The sequence below is a fragment of the Dipodomys merriami genome, unplaced genomic scaffold (genome assembly GCF_024711535.1).
Source record: "Dipodomys merriami isolate MVZ:Mamm:240054 unplaced genomic scaffold, mDipMer1.0.p SCAF_55, whole genome shotgun sequence".
Lineage (NCBI taxonomy): Eukaryota > Metazoa > Chordata > Mammalia > Rodentia > Heteromyidae > Dipodomys > Dipodomys merriami.
In genome coordinates this window covers 9,284,175-9,303,090 of record NW_027206124.1, presented here as the reverse complement: position 1 = coordinate 9,303,090, position 18,916 = coordinate 9,284,175, and the positions used below count along the sequence as shown (strand labels likewise).

Genomic DNA, 18,916 nt, shown 5'->3' with positions numbered 1-18,916 from the left:
CCCCCCGGTCCGCCTGCCTGCTCCACCCACTAATCTGGCCCCGACCCCCCCCCCAGGTCTCCCACGAGCATAACGGGCAGACACGCCCCAGGCCGGCTTTGAGAAAGGGCGTGTGGACGGGCGGGCGGGTGGGGTGATGCGGGCTGGAATCTGGGGAATTCAGCCTAAAGTAACTGTAGATCCTCGGAAGCCAGGCTGGGGAATGAGGTGGACCAGAGCCACGCTGGGCTCGCAGCCACTCGGGCCCTGGACCGGCGGGACTCCCCTCGTTCTCAGACTCCCCACAGACTCCTGCCACAAAGCCCCGTGGTTTCCTGGGGGTCGGGGCTCAGACAGCACAGCGGGCAGCCTCTCTGCCCTGAGGACCACCATAGCTGGTGCTCTCCGCCTGAATGAGACCCACCAGCACCCATTCCCTTCCTGTCCCCCCCCCTCCGCAGGCCTGTGGGTCCCTCTGCCGAGGCTCCTCCCCTGCCGCCCGGCAAACTCTACCCCAGAAAAAGCCCCAGCCTGGTACCATGGCCCTCAGCAGGAAGCAGCGGGGTCCTGTGACCCCCTCAGGCCCCCAGTGACCGCCTTCTCCCAACTCTCCCAGGCGATGAGATGTGACACAGGCCCACAGCCCGGTCTGATGGTCTGAGCAGGGTCTGGGTCCCCGGAACGGCGGCGGCGGGCTCCCCGGGCTGCCTGGAGTGGGCGGATGTGTACATGAGCAAGCCGTAACCGACAGCTCTACCAGAAGCGGTTCCACGAGTTCAAGGCCACCACACACCCCGTTTCAGAAAGGACTGAAAGATACACGAATGGCGGAGGAGCCGAGCACAGGCCTCGGCCTCGCTTCTGAGGGAAATGCCAGCTTCCACTTCCCACCAGGACAAGTGTGATCACCAGGCAGAAACGCTGGGGAACGGCACGTGCCAGGAGCCGAGAGCCTTCCTGCACCGCTGGGGCGTGTAAGGGGCTGGGCTCGGTTCTCACACCACCCACAGCTACCTGGATCCACGTCTTGTTCCACTGCCAAAAGAACTGAAGACAGGTGTCTAAACAAAGCCTTCCACACAAACGCTCCCAGCAGGCACCATTCACCATGGCCACTGAGTGGAAACAACTCGGTGATGGATGAGTGGAGAAACACAAAATGTGGTATGTCCATACAATGGAATATTATTTGGCTGTGAAAAGGAATGCAGAACTCATTCATACCACAATGTGGAAGAAGCTCAAAAAGATGATATTTAGAGAAAGAAGTCAGACACAGAAAGCCACAGGTTGTCAGAGTTGATTTATTCGCGATGCCCAGAACGGGTAAATCCATGGAGACAGAAAGTGGATCTGTGTGTGCCAGGAGTTGGGGGAGGAGGAAGCCGGGAGTGGCTATTTAGTAGGTGTGGAATTTCCATTTGGAGTGATGGAAAGCTTCCGGAACTAGGTAGAAGGTTGCCACAGAAAAATATCAGATGGAAGGCTGCAATATACAAATACCAAATGGTAGTGACTTAGATGCTTTCAAGTGGTGAATCTTACTGTTTGTGTATTTCAATCACAATTTTTTAAATGAATATGATAGGACCCTTGGCTGGAGGGTAGGCTCGGTGGCAGGGAAGTTTCCAGAACCGCCTTGGGTATGGGGGCCAGTGCACAGGTTCAAAGCAGAACAAGCCGTTTTAGCTGTTCTTGTTTTCTTTCCTTTTTGTCATGTTGGTTGATCTGTCTTCGGGAGGGTGAGGCGGGCACTCGATGGAGGGACGAAGGGTGAACAGATGCAGCCGTGTCCTCATTGGGCACCATGTGGGAAATGAACTCTACAACTCACGGATGGGGACGAGAGGGAAAACCTGGGGGACAGGAAGGGAAGGGGGGGACACGGTCCAAAGGGAAATGTGCTCTCTACCTGCTCACGTAACTGTAACCCCTTCAAATAAAAATAAATTTTTAAAAGGTGAATCATAGGTGTGCACCAGTGGCGCACACCTGTCACCCTAGCTACTCAGGAGGCTGAGAACTGGGGATCATGGTTCAAAGCCAGCCCAGGCAGGAAAGACTGTGAGACTCGTATCTCCAATTAACCATCAAAAAGCTGGAATTGGAGCTGTGGCTCAAGTGGCCATCCTTGAGCAAAAAGACTGAAAACCAGTGCCCAGGCCATGAGTTCAAGCCCAGGACCAGCACACACACATGCACATACACATGTGTGCGCATGCACGTGCGCACACACACACAGATGAATCAAATCTTCAGGTGACAGAGTATGAGCGACCAGATAGTCACTCAGAAGTAATTTCCAGGTCACCTTTCTTTTTGCACAGGGTGTTTTCCACGACTGATTCTAAGCACGCCCCTCGGGCTTCCTGGGTACTGCCCAGTGCTGCTGGGTTCTACTAGATCAAACCTTGGCAGTCCTCACACCATAGCGGTAACCACAGCCCAGAGAGGCTAGAGAGCTGCCTGGGTTGACCAGCCACGCTGGGGACTGGGGTTCCGCTTCCAGAGCCCTGGTGGAGACTGAAGTGTAGACCAGGGAGCCACACAGCAGGGGCTGCATGCCCCTCCCCTTTGCTTGTTTTAAAACATGAACACACCATGTAGACCCGCCCCCCTGCCTTCGCCTCCCCAGTGCAAGGATTCTGGGTGTGTACCACGACCCCTAGCTAGATCCTCGTCTAGTTCTCAGAAGACAGTTTAAATCACCACCTCTCCCCCAAGGGCTTTCAGGGCATCCATCATTCCTTCACTCACTCCGTTCATTCACCCATCCATTCGCTCATCCATCCTCGAGTCACAGCGTTGTGAGTCTGGCTGTGGTCTAGACCCCTCCCACCCATCCTGAGCCTCCTCCAAAGCCGCTCCTGTCTCCGGCAAGCCTGGCTGCGGACAGGGCGGGCATCCTTAGAAAACCACCTGTGGGAACTGGTATGGAAACCCCTGGCCCATGGCTTCCCCAGGAGCCAGGCAGCAGGAGGACTGGGCTGTGCGCTGGGGTTGCTGGAGCCAGGTATACCCCACGCCAGGCCCCGTGCTCACCCCGCAGGGGGAAAACCTCTTCCTACCTCAGCTCTGCCAGGTGCCCGTGGCCGGGGCTGGGGCCGGGGCCAGGCAGGCCGAGGGGCCTAGGGTGACACTACCACGTGTTGCTGACTTTTCCATGGAAAGTTCTGCTCTGGGCTTGTCCCTCTCTGCTCCAGGGCCTCAGGACACGGGCAGGTTGCCAGGAGGAGGAAGCCAAGCGGGGAGCCTGGAACTTTCCTTCCCCCCCCCAAATAAAACCGTTCCAAGGAGAAGGGGCTCAGCCCGGGCAACAAGGGAGTGCAGGAGAGACTCAGACTGGGTGCAGAGGCCAGCAGAGGGCTGGTGGGGGTGTTTGCTGCCATGCCCTGGCACTGGGCTTGGGCAGAGGAGTGCCACCCTGAATAACAGGAAAATCCTCCTCCCTGCCAGGGTGGCCCAAGGAAATAGGGCTTCCTCAAGGATGAGGGGCTCGGGGTGGGGGTTTGAGGGCACCCCGGCCCCCTCTGCACTGCCCAGTGGCAGGTAGACACCCGCCCGGCCACAGGGGCAAGGTTTCCTGCCCTGCCAGCCAGGTGCCGGGACGCCCACCCACCGTCCTCTGGGGCAGCCATGAAGGCCGCGGACTCTGACTCCTCTACGCCGGGAGGCCTCAGGCCATTCCCGGGCCTCCGGGCCTCCGTCTCCACCTCTGTCCGTGGGAGTGAGCCGGCCGAGGTACAGTGAGAAGGCGCGTGCTGGGTAGCTGGCCCGGGAGGCCGTGCAGCCCCGCAGGTCATCCCTGACCCTCCAGGCTGGGGCCACACTCCTGGCCGGCCCGTGGAACGCTTGGCCCCACGCCCCCAGCCCACACAGGGGCCCCCACCCAGGCCCAGGACCCCCCAGCCCGCCCTGCCTCCCTCCCAGGGAGCTCGCGCCACCGAGGCAAAGGGGGGCTGCTCTAGACCAGGCCCTGCCCTGCCAGGCCCGGGCTGGGGGCTTCCTTGGACAGCCTTTTTCCTCCACTGCTCTCAAGGGTAAGTGGGGTGCGCTCAGCTGATGGGACCCGAAGGCCAGGCGGCGGGGGCAGGTTTCCTCTGAGCCATCCTATCCACTCCCAGCCTCTGGATGACATCTTTGCTTCCTTCAGAAAAAACAACTCTTTCCAAAGTCTGCCCCAGCAGGTGGAAGTCTAACCTAGGTCCTTCACGCTGTTGGATTCATGCTGGAGACAGCACCGAGGATGGCTGGACTGGGCTGAGTCCCCGCAATCTGCCATCAAAGCTTCAGGGTAAATCCGTCATCCTCACTTTCCTAGAACAGGAAGCTGGGGTCTAGGATGGTTTTGCTGTCTGTCCAGCTCAGGCGGACGGAAGAGCAGCAGGACCAACCAAGGCAGCCACCAGCCCTTCCCTGAGACACACCACCCCTGAGACTCACAGAGGTCAGGGGAGGGCAGGGCGTGGGCAGGCCTGGACTGGGGAGGTGGACCGGGTCTCCCTTCAGTCGGGAGGAAGAGCGGCCAGCCCCCCCCCAAGACCCTGGCCCTTCGCCAGCCCCTTGGCACCAGCCCTGGGGTGGACACTCAGTGACCACCGCAGCACGCAGGCGGAGGGCGCGCTGTCCAGGCACACACAAGGGGACAGGCCTCCCCGGGGACAGTGGCCCTGGCGGGTGCCGCAGCCGGCTGAAGCAGGTGATGGGAAGCATGCGGAGATGGGGCGTCCCCTGCCCTCAGCCTGAGTTCCAGGAAAGACGAGGGCGGCTCAGCTGTCCCACCCCGCACTCATGGACCGGGCTGTGGGGTTGGAGCCACCCCAGAGGACAGGAAAGGACGCTGACCCCAGGCCGTGTCCTTAGGCTTTGGTGGTCACAGAGAAATGGCGTTGGCGCCAGACACGGGGAACTGAGCAATCCTCACAACTGTTACAGCCTGTGGCCCAAGGGGCCCCAGGACACGTCACGTGACACGTCACATGACACGTCACCCCAGCAGTGCACCCCACAAGCCACAGCCTGAGACCGAGGTGTCCCCCTGGAGGGCAAAGGGTGGCCGCTGACCGGCCAGCCCTGCTCTCGCCCCTCCTAGAAGGGGGTCCGAGGACTCCATGGGGACCCCCGGGGGCCCCCAGCCTGGAATACTCTCTCCGAGGAAGCCACATCAGGCCGGCCGTGTTAGGTGTCCAGAACCAGCCTGAATCCCCGGGGCCTGGAGGCTCCTACCCTTCCCGCCAGAGCCCGGGACCAGGAAGGGTCCCTGGGGACAAGGGCACTCCCTCCCTGGCTGGCCCCAGTGTGAAAGGGCTTCCCCAGGGCAAGACCACATCCACTGGCCCCTGGCCCCTGGCCCAACCCACAGGCCCCAGCCTGAGCCCCTCCCAGCACAGCTGTAGGCTACTTCTGGGTGGTCTGATTGGCGGGTGTGGGTGTCAATCATGAAGCTGGACCTGCGCATGCCCCCTGGCTGCTTCCTCTCATACCCCCCACAGGATTCCACCCCCCCCTTCTGCTGATCCTGATTCCTGTCACACCCAACTCTCAGACCTGACACCCCCCCCACCCTGACACCTCACCCCGCCCCAAGGTCAAAGGCCATGTGGGTCTCCCCCTCCCCATCACCAGCCACAGACTCCACACCTTCTCAGCCCCTGGATTTGAATCCCCTCCATCCCTGCCCACCTGGGGGGTGGGATTTGGGGACCCTCCACCCCCCGGAGTCCGGGCGGTAAGGACAGGCTGAACCAGCTCCTTCAGGCCCTGCACTGCCCCAACCAGCTGCCCAGCTGCCCAGGCAACTCCGGCCCACGCTCCAGGCCCCAGGCACTGCGCAATGCTTCCTTCTTGGGCATCCTCAGGCAAAATATTTGAAGAATGTTCTAATTATCTATGACCGGCCAGGAAGGCGGGCCTGGGTCCACTTGTCCAGGAAGTAGCTACAAACCCAGCTTGAGTGGTGACTGGACCCCAACCTCTCCCTCAGGTGGGGGGTGTGGCTTCCAGCCCGTGAGGGGCAGGAAGGAGTCCTCCTCTGTCCTGGGACCCCACAGGCTCCCCTGGGGCAGGGGGCTAGTGAACCTCTGTTCCTGCCTGACATCTGGGGACAGGAATATCATCTAGGAGCCTGGGTGGCTTGGCAGACCTCTACCCACCCACCACTGGGCACAGGTTAGCCCAAACCACCAACTTCCTCTGCCCCTCTGCATTAGCTGCTGCTCGGAGCTAGAGAAATCTGACCAGGACCCAAGCCGGAGCGGGAGCTGGGGCCGGGCACCCTCAGGGCCACGGGAGGGGAGAGAGTGGCGCAGAACCGGTCTGAGCAGGTCCCCCAGCCTCAGGCCACCTCTCCTTCCCCTGGCCCTCTCGGCCCCACAGGGGGACATGGGGCTGGCGGGGACGGGGGTGGGGGGTGGGGGGGCACATAGACCCCCTGGGCTGTCCCGAGCCTCAGTCTTCTCATCTGAAAATCAGGGACAGTCTGCCCTCCTTAGGCAAATGGCCTTCCTTTCTCTTCACCTGGACAAGAAGAACCTGGACCCAGGAAAAACCCTGCGGGGGGGTGGGGGGGTGGGGGCAAGCAGCTCCTGCCCCAGCCAGCCTGGCCATCTGCCTGTGCCCTGGCCCGCACCTGTGGGAGGGATGGGCACCCTTCTGATGCAGCGTGCGCCGCCTGTCACCCTGGTAAATCCCCCCCCACAACTGCTACACAGGAGGGGTCTCGCCAGCCCGAACGAACAGAGAGACCATCCTGGAGTCAGCCAGGGACTCGGAGAGCCGTGGCAGATACCCCCAGGGCTCAGCTCAGGAATGAGGTCACTCCTCTGCCCTTCCCCGCCCCTGTGACTCCTGAGGAACCGAGAAACTGAGATGACAGCCCGGGCAGCCCTCAGGCTGGAAGCACTCACCTGCTGACTCGCCTCAGTTTGCCCATCTGTCCTGGGGGGAGTCGCGCTGCAGGGGTGGGCCTCCGCAGGCACCCCTGGCCCTAGGTCCAGCCAGCTTTGATCTTTCCACACCACCAGCCCAGCTCCTCCTTGTCCTCGGTGTCCTGGGGCCCCAACGCCAGGCCCGCAGGCTCCTCGCACCCCGGGGGGGGCAGCTGCCATTCCTGCCCTGGTCCCCCCGGACCCCACCTTGGAGAGAAAGCAGGCTACAAGGAGGGGACCCGTGGCAGGGGTGAGGACGCCGGGGTGGACAGGCCCTAGCCAGGTAGGTGGTGGAGCCACGGTCAAAAGGGACAAGGGGACTGGAGAGGCCTCTCGTCCCCTCCGGATCTGTAAAATTGAAGCCATCCAGTTGTCATGACCCCTGACCTCGGGACTCTGACCTCTGACCTCAGACACGACCACACCCCTACCAGGATGCAAGGCCCATCACGACCCTCTGGGACCAGACGTTTGCCCTCCGGGGAGGGGGCACCCTACCACGCCGGCAGCCAGAAAGCCAGACAGGAAGTCTGCCCCCCAGCTCTGCCCCCAGCTCTGCCTGCTCCTCCCAGCACGCGCGTCCGAGCCTGGCACTCTCCTGCTGCCCATGGCCCAGGGGAGCCACCACACCTCACGCCTGCCACAGCACGGAGACCCCAGGGCGAGGAGAAGGGCGCCCAGCCCTGACACCCCTTGGCCTGGCACAGCTTTGGGTGAGGGGTCAGGTGCCCCGGAGGCTGGGGTGGCCAGGACACCCCCAGAGGCCAGAGAGGTGGGGCCGCTGGGGCCACGCACCGTCCCGGGGGTCAGACCCGGCTTCACCCCGCTAGGCCTGCCAGATACCCTGTGGGGACCCCTCTGGACACAGGTCCCCAGTGCCAGACTGTCCCTCCTGGGCCTCTGGCCTCCGCAGCCAGCCGCCTCTGCTTGGACGCCTGCCCACCTGTCCCCCTCGCTGGGAGTTCACCATCTCCTGTCACAGAGGAGGCTCGGAGGGGGGAGGGGGGGCAACGTCAGAGCCCAGAGCAGAGGCACGCAGCGCCCGCTCTCTCGGCTGGGCTCCGGGGCATGCTGCGGCCCAGCGCTAACCTCCCCGGGGAGGGGTCTCCATCCAGGAAGGCAGGGGCCAGGCCGGGGCAGTCTCCCGTGCAGACCCCTCCCCACCTGTCCTACTCAGGGAGAGCTCGGATGGTGACAGCTCCCCTTCCAGTGCTCTGGGCCCCGTCCAGTCTTTCTCCACACCATCCCCCTGCCCCACAGGCCAGGCTGCTGGCCCTGCCACCCCCACGGCACTCAGCACCAGGCACCACAGCCCACTTCATGAGGCTGGGGCTCAGGAAAGTCACCTGGGAGGCCGGCACGCCCACCTGGTCCTCCACGCTGTGGCACTGCCACCAAGGGAAACGCCAGCCCCCCAGGCCTGGGATGGGGGCTCCGCCTCAGCCCACAAAAGCACGTGTGGCTGCTGGAGCCAGCCGTTCCTGCAGCCCTGCCTTTATAGCACGCGACTGTCCCAGGAACCTGGAGATGGTGGGAACAAGCTGGGGGAGGAGGGAGGTTTCTACAGGATCTGGACATTGTCGGCACCCTGTGGCAAGTCCTAGCCCAGCCCCCACTGCAGCTTCCAATTGAGTTTGGGGGCAGTACCTGGGCTGTGTACACACTTTCGGAACACACTTCCCGCCCCTCTGGCCAGACTCGTGCGTCGGCAAAGGGACTCCAAGAATCAAGGGGAGAGAGGAGGAGGGGATCTAGACCCACCAGCTAGATGGGGAAACTAAAGGCCTAGAGAAGAGGAAGGGTGTCACAAGCGATGGCCAACACGGTCCAGGACACCACGGCTTCACTCACACCGACACACGCTGGCCGCCGGGCCGCCAGCCTCCTCCCAGCTGGTCTCGGGCTGGTCTCGGGGCCCTGCACAGGAAAGCTCTTGGCTTCCACCTCCACCACGGCAGCTGTGGTTCTGGACCCACCGCTGTGGGCAGGAGCGCCGGGCACAGGCTGGGGGCCTCTCGGCCAGCAGTTCCAACCAGCTGGTTCATGCGTTGGTTTCTCAACCAATGCAATGAACTGTGAGTAGAATTCGCCAGAGGCTAGGAAGCTGTCCTGACAGCAGCTAGGACCTCAGAGCCAGACAGACACAGGTTCAAAGCTGGGCTCAGCCACTTTGCCGTGGGTATGACCCTCATGGTATTTCCCTCCCGGCACCAGTACACAGCCCCCCAAATGGACCCAACAGCCCAGCCCAGGCTGCAGGTCCTGAGCATGCCCTGCGTGTCTGGAGACCTCAGAAGTGGGGATTACCTCTCGGGCCTTGGTCCTGGGGCAGGTGGTCACCGGACAGGAATCCCAGCATTTTTTTTTAATATGATCTTCCTTTGTAACCCAGACTGGCCTTGAACTTAGTATCCTCCCCTCCCCCCCCCCCCCCCCCCAGTGCTAGGATTCCAGTCATGCATGCACTTCCACACCCAGCCTCAAAAAGCCTTTTTAATCAGTGTCACTACTGAACCTCCTCAGCACCCAGGGCACACTGACACTTGCTGGGGGGAGAGGCAGGCGCCTGGGTCTGGGCCTCTTTCCCCCAGAGGCCCAGCTACCAGGAGCAGCTCCCATAGGGGCATGGTGGCAGGATTTCTGAGCACTAGGGTCTCCAAGACAATAGAAGGTTCTGGAAGCAGGAGACCCCTCATGTGTTATGGGATGGAACTCCCTGGAAATGCTGGCCCAGGTCCTTTAGGGCCCTGGCAGCCAGCTGGGTGAGCCTTCCTCCCCCCTACCCCCCCCCCCGACCTCTCTGGTGCATCTCCAGACTGATGGCTGCAGTGGCTACTGGGCTGAATTGGGCCTTTCCCTGTCCCTGTGGCCGCCTGCCCTGCCCGCCAGTCCCCAGCACTGATTACAGCCACCTGCTGCAGGTGACCAGCATCCCAGGCCCCACCCGCCACCCTGCCTCACGCTGGCTCTCAGCCTGGCCCATCCCATCGAGAGCAGCTCGGACCACATCCCCTCTGCCCTGCACTGGACCGGCGTCCCAGGCCAGCAGGACCCATCCCCAGCTTGTGTGCCCCGCGGCCGGAGAGCCCCCTGCTCCCCCCGCCCCCGCCAGCAGCCAGGCTGCCACGCTGGAGTCTACGCTCAAGCACAGGGTGGCCTGGGCTGGGGGCGGCTGGGGGGAAGGGCCCGGCTGGCGGCACGGAGAGACAAGGGAGAAGAGCACACCTGTACCCACCCCCACCCCGCAGCCGGCCCGGGGGAGGCCCCCAGCCCCACACCAAGGAGGGAGGACAAACGGCCGTTTTGTCCTTGGCCAGCAACGGCCTGCACCACACAATGACCCTTTCATGAGTCTGAGGGAGCCCCTGGCCGGGGTTTCATCTGACAGGGGAGGGCGCCCGCCTCCTGCCCCCTTGGGAGGGGAGCTGAGCCCGATCCGCGCCGGACGCAGGGCCGTGCAAAATGGAGGGCTTGGGAGAGCCCGCTGTGGACCCTCCAAATGCCAGGAGCCCAGGAGAGGTTAGTGGACAGACCAGAGATGGTCTCTTCAGGACACTTCACCCAGGGCCTGGGCTGGCAGGTGCTCCGGGTCTCAGAAATGGAAAGTGCCACCCCTCCCCCCCAGCCCCTCCACCCCCCTCCAGGCAGAGCGGTGATCCGGGTCAACCCCAGGGGAACACCCAAGGCCGTCTCCCTGCCTGCTCCTCAGGGCCGGCGTGGCACTGGGGGGCCGGCGGGAGGTCTCGGGGCTGGAGGACAGACGCAGAAGTGCACCTGCTGGGTCCCCAGAGGAGCCCGCAAAGTGCGCGGCTGAGGAGACAGGCGGGGTCCCCTCAAACACGGCTCCCGCCCTCGGCCAGTTCCCCAGTGTCCGGGGCCCCCTGAGCTTGGAGGTCCTTTCCAGCCGGAGGATTTCCCTAAGCAAACAGCTTGGTTAGAAGCCTGCAGCCACAGGGCTGGGCCCTGGCCCTGGGTGGCCGCAGAGGACCTTCTCTTGGGACCTCAGTACTCTCTGTCTGCCCCTGGGTGACGATGCCCCTCGGACATCATTTCCTTTCCCAGGAGTCTCCTCCATCCTCTCCTTTCTTCAGACCCCACCTAGGTACATCCCAGGGAACACTAGAGTCCATCATGCCTCCCTGGACAAACCCACCCTCGGGGCCTCTCTCTGCTCAAAAACCTGACAACCCCGTTTCCTGAGCAGCCCCTGCATACCGGACATCTCAGGAGAGAAGAGAGCGGAGGACAGGACAGGTAAAGCTGGTCTGAGAACCCAGATTTGGCCATCTGAGAGTCAAGGGAAAGAAAGCAGGCTCCAAAGGGGTCCTCATTCAGCCTGCAATGTGAGCTACTCAGGAGGCTGACATTGGGAAGATCGTAGTTCAAGGTCAGCCTGAGAGAACGTTCACAAGATCCCATCTCCACCCATACCTGGCTGGGCGTGGCGGCAGGTGTGCTAGCCACGTGGGAAGGGAAAGTAGGAGGGGTGCCGTCATACACAGGCTGGCCGGGTGTAAAGGTGAGCATCTACTTGAAGAATAACTAAAGCAAATGCAAACAGACTGGGGAGATGGCTCTCGTGTCAGAATTCCTGCCTTGAAAGCTGGAGGGCCTGAGATGAAATCCCAGTGAAATCCCTGGGGCTTGGGGGGTTCATCGTCCACAGGCCCGACAGCCACTCGGCCCTGGCATCAGGAGGAAGCAGCCCAGGGCAGTCTGCCCCACAATGCGCCTCTTTCCCCTTCTTGTTTGGTGAGTGGATCGCGCCGGGCGGTGGGCTTGCTTGTCTGCCGTGGCTGGCGAGGCTCTGTGTGTCAGGACTGCTTGTAGTTAAGATTTTTGCCAGGTAACTCTGTGTGCCATCACACTCCGGAGTCTTCGCCCCCTTGACCAAGGAGGAGACAGATGCCCAGAGAGTCCCTCCGCACCCAGACAGATGCCACCCCCTAGGCCAGGAGCACCACGCTGACCTGCCTGCCCCCTTTTGACCCCCCAGGCCAGGGGGTAGGCCTGATTCAGCACCCAGCCCACCAAGGGTCATCCCACAGGGCTTCTGGGACTGCGGTCAGAACCACGGGCAAGGCCACAGTGGGAGTTGGGAAGAGGCCTGGCCTTGGCAAAACCGAGGTGAACACCCCCCGCCCCCCACAGCCAGGTGGTCGGTGAGTAACCGCCCTGTCACCCATGAGTCACCGGCTCTCCAGAGCCGGCGGTCACCATGACAGGCCGCACCGGAAGACCTGGGGAGGAGGGGAGGTCGTCACAACCAGCCACCACATCTGGGAGAGGAAGGCCAAGACCAGAAAGGACCTGCCCAGGACAGTGACCCATCCTGGGCCTGGCTTTCAGCCTGGGGCCAGGCCCCCACACCAGCTAACAAAGCACCACAACCTTCCTTGTGGCCCGTGGCCCTCCCCTGCCCCCGGGAGCCCTGTGGACCGGCCCTGGCCTGGGAGCCCCCACTCTGACAATACAGGCACAGAGAGGCTGGGACTGGCCAGAGCCGCCCAGCCCAGCAGGGCTCAGGACCCTTCCAGGCCAGCACACCCGTCCAACTCGATCAGTGGGGGTGGGGGCAGGCATCTGGGGTTGGCTGTGTGGACCACAGCCCAGCAGCAGGAGCTGGGAGCGCAGCGCAGATGAAAGGGTTAGGATCAACTGTCCGCCAGCGTCTGCCATCAGGGCATGAGACACCTTCTGGAGAGTTCTCTGTACCAGAGAACACACCCTCCACCCAGAGCGTCCTCAGCTCCCACAGGCCGCCCCTCGGGAGGGGAGGGGGGGTGACCCTCACCACCTTCTTTAGTTCTCAAAGCTCTTCGGCCCTGGCTGCCTTGGCCACACTCCACCATGGTTCCGGGACTCGGGGACCAAGGGTTTCTCGCCATACATACTTTCCGTTCCAATTGCCCAGTGCCCACCTGGGCATCTTGCACCCCAACCAGTAAACCTGGGGCCATGCGTACCACCCTCTTGTTGAGTGGACCCTTGCTTGGGAAGGCCAGGCCAGCCTTTCCTCCGGGGGCTGCACCAGGCCAGCCTGGCACGCGGTGCGAGCTGTTGAGGACAGGGTGGGAGCGAGGCTGTCCTGCTGTCACCCCCGATCACGCTGGCCCCAGCACCGGCCTAGCCGTGTTTGAGAAGCCCTTCCTCGAAAACCAAAGGAAACAAAAAAAAAGCAGCCCGGGAAGCTGGCGGCACAGGTGGGCCAAGCCTGCGTGGTAGAGGATGGCCCGGGTTAGGGGAAAGCCTGGCTTCCTACGCACACTGCCACCACCTGCCAGAGAGCCCCTCCACGGCGGCCGTGGCGCCTCCTCCTCTTCCCACCCACCCCCTGCCTCCCGCCAGCCCTCCCCCTCCAGGACCCTAACACCTCCCCGGGAACCCCAAACCTCAAGACCAGTTCCAAAGAATTTCTCGGGCAGAGTAGCCGCCAGAGCTTCTGCGATTGAGATGCCAGGATTTGGGGGGGGGAGCTCCACACACTCCCCTCCATACCCCAAACCAGAGGCCAGGATACCAAGGCCCCTTCGTCCACTTGGAGCTGGGACGTTCCCACCCGGCACTTCCTTAGCCTTGGAACCGGGCGCTGCGCCCTGCCCTGCCCTGCCCTGTCCCGGGGGGGGTGGCTGCTGCCCCCCACCCCAGGCCAAGCCTCCACGGCCAGGCCCGAGCTCCTGCTGCCGGGACCTTGTAATTACGTCCCACAGCCGGGAAGCCGCGAGCCTCGCAGCATCTGGCTGCGGTTGCGAACTTTTGTTTCAAGATGCGCAACTATTTTTAGAAGGAAAGCGGGTAGGATAGTAATTTCCTAGGGGCTGGAGGAGCAATTGGCTGTGTCTTCATTAAAAGGGCTGGGGGCTCGGCCATTTATTAGGCGGGCGGTTGCTTGGCCTGGGCTGCCCGGGCTCCGCTGCCCCCACCGGCCGCTTCAGGCGACCCCGAACGTGGCCCGCGTGTTAAGGAGGGGCGGGGGAGGGGAGGCGGGGGAGAGGGAGGGCGCGCTGCTCTGAGGTTTAATCAGTAGCATCCAGCTTAAATTCTCCCCCAAACGGCGGTTCCATAAATCAAACTTCTTTTTAAATCAGAGGCCAGAGCATATGCGTCCCATTAGGAATCGGGGGAAGCCACGGTTTCGCGGACGCGCCCCCTCGGCTCCCGGAGCCCCCCTTCCCCCCAGCCCCCGGACCGGGCCCTGCTCGGAGCTTCCCGGAGCTCGAAACCACCAGAGTGCGCTCCCAGGCCTGGCCGCCGGGGCGCACGCACCCTCCCGGCTCCCAGGTGAGCAGTCCCAGGGCCGGGGCAAGATGATGGGATGGAGGCAAAGCCTCCCGCGGCCTCGGGGTACAGCCGGACCCTGGGGACGGGGTGCAGCATGCACGTGGGGCGGGTGCGCTGTGCGCGCGCAGTGACGCCCAAGGTAGGATGGGGAGTGAGCAGGTCTCCGCTGGCCCAAGAGGCCGGGACCCCACCACCCGCCCTGCTCACCATCTCACCCTCACCCTCACAGGGGTCCCCCAGGGGGTGTGGCCAGCCCGGAACACCCAACGCCCCCAGGACACCCAGCATCGCGCCCCACGGCTCCATTGCTGCTCCCTGCCCGCCCTGCTCCCCGGCCGCCCGCAGCACTCACAGGTAGCTGCCGCTGGACAGGAGGAGGAAGATCTGCGGGCAATAGACGGAGAGGAGGGCGCGGCGCGCCGACAACAGGCGCATGGTGGTCCGTGCACGCTCCCCCGCAGGGCTCCCGTGCCCAGCCGAGGCCGGGGCGGCCCCCGCCCGTCCCGGTGCGGGGCAGCGACTCTGGGCACTAGGGGCCAGGACTGGCCGGCTGGGGGCCGGCGGTCGCCCGTGTCCCGCCGCCAGGGCCGCACATCATGCTGGATCTGGGGCCGGCGCGGTGGGTGCTGAGGCAGAGAGGCAGGGGCCGGCCCGATGGGGCCGTGGGGGCGTCCTGGCGGTTGTCTGCACCCCTCGGTCGGTCTGTCCGTCTGTAAGAGCCGGCTGGGTCGCTAGCTCCAGCTCACGTCTTCCAGTCTCCCGAGGCCTGCCGCTGCCATTGGCCGGCCGCCCCTACATCCGCCTCCCCGGGCGGGCGGGTTTTTTAAAGGGGAGGCTGACCGGAGGCGCGGCGGGAGCCGCCCCCAGGGGTTGCCCCGTCGCCCTGGCGGGGATGTCCTGGTCCCCACCAGCCGGGCTCCGGAGAGCCCCCTGGGGGAAGGAACCAGGCCCAGGCCTGTGCTTCCCTCAGGGGCCGACTGTGCTCAGCAAACATGTGCTGCTGTGTGCACGCATGTACCTGCCCGCGCGCGGCGCCTGCGGCAGCCGGGCCGCCGCCAGGGTGCAGGTGTGTGTCCACGCGGGAAATCTGTGCGGCGTCTCTGTCGGCGTGGTGTGCTTAGGAGGGACTGCCCCCCAGCCCTGCCTGTCCTAGCCGGGCGTCCACACCAGGAGTGTGTCTGGCAAGACTTGCTGGTGCCATTCTTCCTCACCCCTCACCCGGGGATCCCAGGGCCTCCCCCTACCTCCCCGGGGAGTCGCCTGGGATGGGGGGGGATCCACAGGACTGGCTCCTCTCCACAAGCCTCCCACTAAGGAGTTTTTTTGGTAACCTAGAAACACACATTTAAGGTCCTATCTCCGGTTGTGTGCCACGCTTTGCCACCTCCAATGGCCCAGGAGAGCCGGAGACCCTGTCCACCAAGCAGGGCATGCGCGAAAGGAGCCAGGAAGGCCAGGCAGTCCTGAGGAGTGGATTCCGGGGCTCCCTGGCCCGGCCCCTCACCCCCAGCATCCAGCAAGAACGCCACCTTCCTCCCTTCCCTGGCCAGGTCCGTGAGCCTCTGCTTCCTTCTCCTGGCCACAAAGGCAGGGGCTGGCCAGCGCGGTCCACTGGGCCCAGACCAGCCAGACAGGCTGCTGCCTGCTCTGCTTTGGTCTCCTCCAGGACTGAAGCTTGAAAACTGCTCCACTTACAAAGGACCCAGCCAGGGTGACTGTCTCCCCGGAGCCATTATAGCCATTAGGCTTTGAAATTGCTCAAGGCAGGTCTGTTCCGGGGACTGGGCCGGCTGCATTCTGCCTCCTGTGCGTACGTGCGCTGCACGGCTGAGGGGCAAAAGTATTTGGTGAGCTCACGGGAGGGGTGGAAGGAGGCTCTCAGGCAGGGGCAAGAACGCTCAGCCTGCAGGTGAGCTGGGGAGGAGGGGAATCCCGGGTCTCATTTGCAGTTGGAACTTCGTTGAGATTCAGAGGTCCTGGGGTTCTCTGCCTGGAGGAGCCCCCAGGGTCCGGGCTGCACCTTTGACCTCGTGGTGTTTACTGGGACACATTCTCATCACCGCCTGGGCAGAGGCTCCAGGATGAGGGCCCCGGAAGCCCTGAGGGAGCGGCTGCTACCACCTGGCTTTCTTCCAGTGAGGGAAGGGAGGCCGTGGGGGTACAGAGCTCACCCCGGGCCCCTGCCAGGAGTGATGGACAGGGAAGCTGTTGGTCCAGATCCCTCCAGACTCCCTTGATCCATGGGTACCTAAGCTTTAGGTCACCCGGGACCCAGCAGCCCCTCCTAAGCCTCGGGCACAGCAGAGAGCTTGCAAAGAAAGCACAGCAGAGCCTGGCTCGCCCACCCACTCCGCCCTCTTCTCCTGTGCACTCCAGAATGGGCCTTGGATTTCCCTGGTGGTGGTGTGGCAGGGTCTTCAGGGCTCTCTTTGGAAACTCAAGAGTGGGGGGTGGTGTTTGCTGGGCTTACCAGGGGAGGAATGCCCCCCCCCGGGCAGAAGCAGGCCCACCCTGAGGGAGCTCAGCCTCCCTCCCTCCCACACCCTCGCACATGCCTGCGAAGCCAGCTCAGGGGTCTTCCCCACCCACTGTCCTCCATGCTGTTCAGAAGGGCCCGAGGTGCAGTCCAGGGGCAGACAGAAGCCCGGCCTCAGGAAAGACCTGCTCACCCTCCAAGCCCCCAGGGGAGCCCGGGCACGGCAGCGGGGGGGGGGGGGGTCAGCGCTCTGGGGGGAGGGGCCAGTCCAGGCTCTCTGTCTCCCATCCCTGTGGATGGTGACTTGGCCTTGGGTCCTCCCACGCTCGATTTTCTGATCCTTAAGCCTCAGCAAGCAAAACCACCCAACTCTAGGGTTGCAGGTGGGGACCACAGTGCTAGAGCCAGGTCGGGAGCCAGGGCCTCACCTGACCCCTCGGTGGGACCCGACTGCCGGCCACGGAGGCCGGGAAGCAGCGGCCTGCCCTGCCCACCCCACCCCCACCGCCAGCGGGCTCCAGGCGGGCACCCCTCACCTCCATAAACAAACACCCCGGGACACAGGCTACCCACAGCCCTACAATAAACAGAATCACCAGCAGCCACAGACACACCCGTCCGGACCTGCAAGGGCCGAGGCCGGCCCCAGGCTTCTCCCCTGGCTCTGAAGCCATGGTTTTGGTCGGCACAGGCTCTGGGCCCTGGTGTCTCCACCTCTGAAATGGCGGAGACCAGAAGAGAGAGAGACAGACACAGACAGAGAGAGGGTGGAGAGGATTCTCTGGTGTGTTTTTACCTCTCGCCTGGGTCTCCGTCTCCCAGGTATGGGAACGCACCCTTCCTACAAGTCTGCTCACCGGCCTGCCTGCCTGCCTGCCGCCTCCTTCCTTCCCCAAGGCCCAGGAAGGGCCGTCCCTTGGCTCCGGAGTCCCGCACACGCAGCAGCGTGCGGGGCGGCGGGGCTCAGGTGCCCGCAGGTGCCAGGGCACAAGGCCCACGCCCAGCAGCGGGGACCCCCCACCCCCAGGAGCATGGCCTCTGGGTCTCACCCCCTCTCCACCCCCCATCGAGGAAGGCCGAGACAGATTCTGTCTAAAGGAGATCGCGGCTCAACAGGTAAGGACTCGGCTGGGTTCAGGAATGTGGAAATACGACTCGGAGCAGCTACCGCAGCGAGCCGGGAGCGCGGCGCGCCCGGAGCCCGCCCGCCCGCCCGCCCGCCCGCCGGGCTGCGCGAGGGGGAGCGGGCCGCGAGGGGGCCGGGCCCAGGGCCCCGGGCGGGCGGGGCGCGGGCTCCGGACGCAGCCCGAGGCAGCCCGGCCGGCCCCGAGGCCCATCCCGAGCCAGCCCGACGAGTTGTCAAGGTAATTTCAACACGTCCGGGTGATGGATAGAGACGCGGGGCTGCGGCGGGTGCCCGGCCTACGCGCTCGCAGGGGGCACGCGCCCCCCGCCCGGCCCGGCCCCGGCTGCCCGGCCCCCCCCCACACCCGTCCACCCCGGCGCGCCCTCCCGGCGGCGAGCGCTCGGCCCCCGGGCTCGGCGCCCATCGCGGCCCGGGGGAGGGAAGGCGCGTCCCACCCCCGAGGCCTGGAGCCCGAGCGGGTGAAAGTACGCGCCGGGCACGCTCGCCGCTACCCGCCGGCCCGCGGCGGCTGCCCGTGCGCCCCGCGCCCGGGGGCTCCGGCCGGGCTGCAGGGGGAGGGAAGGGCGGGCCGGGCCCGAAGGCCAGCCCCGGAGCCCCTCCGACGGCCCGGACCCGGAGGCACCCCACAGAGGGGATACTCACCCCAGCTTCACGTAGAGGACGCCAAAGCAGAGAAACACGTAGAAAATCCACTTGCGAAAGTTTCTGTGCATGATCCAGGGAGGGGGGGCTGCGCCATAGACAGCTGCGGCCGAAGGGGTGTGCGGGCCGGGCGGGGGCCGGGGCTGCGGGCGGGGCGCGCTCAGCCGGCGCGGCGGCTCGGCCCGAGGGGCTGCGGCTCGGCCCGGGGGGCTGCGCGGGCCGGGCGGGGGCCGGGCGGGGGCCGGGGCCGCGGGCGGGGCGCGCTCAGCCGGCGCTGCGGCTCGGCCCGAGGGCGACGCGCGGGCACTCGGCGCGCGTGGCCACCATGGTGAGCCCGGGGCGCCGCGCGCGCCCCGGGGAGGGAGTGACCCGGGCCGGGGGCGGGGGGCCGCGAGCTCGGAGCCCCGCTGAGAGACCGTGGGGCCCCCGCGAGCGAGCGCGGGCCGGGGCCGGGCGCGGCGGGCG

The 18,916-nt window shown here is 64.7% G+C and overlaps 1 protein-coding gene across 3 annotated transcripts in view; it reads right to left on the bottom strand.

Annotated features, from left to right (window-relative positions):
- Wnt7b (Wnt family member 7B) overlaps nt 1-18,583 on the bottom strand; it is a 44,576-nt gene extending 25,993 nt beyond the window's left edge. Inside the window, exon 1 of one of the 3 annotated variants that reach the window (XM_069999843.1) lies at nt 18,452-18,583. In XM_069999843.1, the coding sequence (XP_069855944.1) occupies nt 18,452-18,522 (71 nt within the window). In that variant the 5' untranslated portion in view covers nt 18,523-18,583. Of the gene's footprint in view, nt 1-6,884; nt 6,922-14,538; nt 14,739-18,451 lie in introns of those variants that run through there. The other 2 variants (XM_069999842.1, XM_069999844.1) reach the window with 2 other exon arrangements.
- Nucleotides 18,584-18,916: the final 333 nt, after the last annotated feature.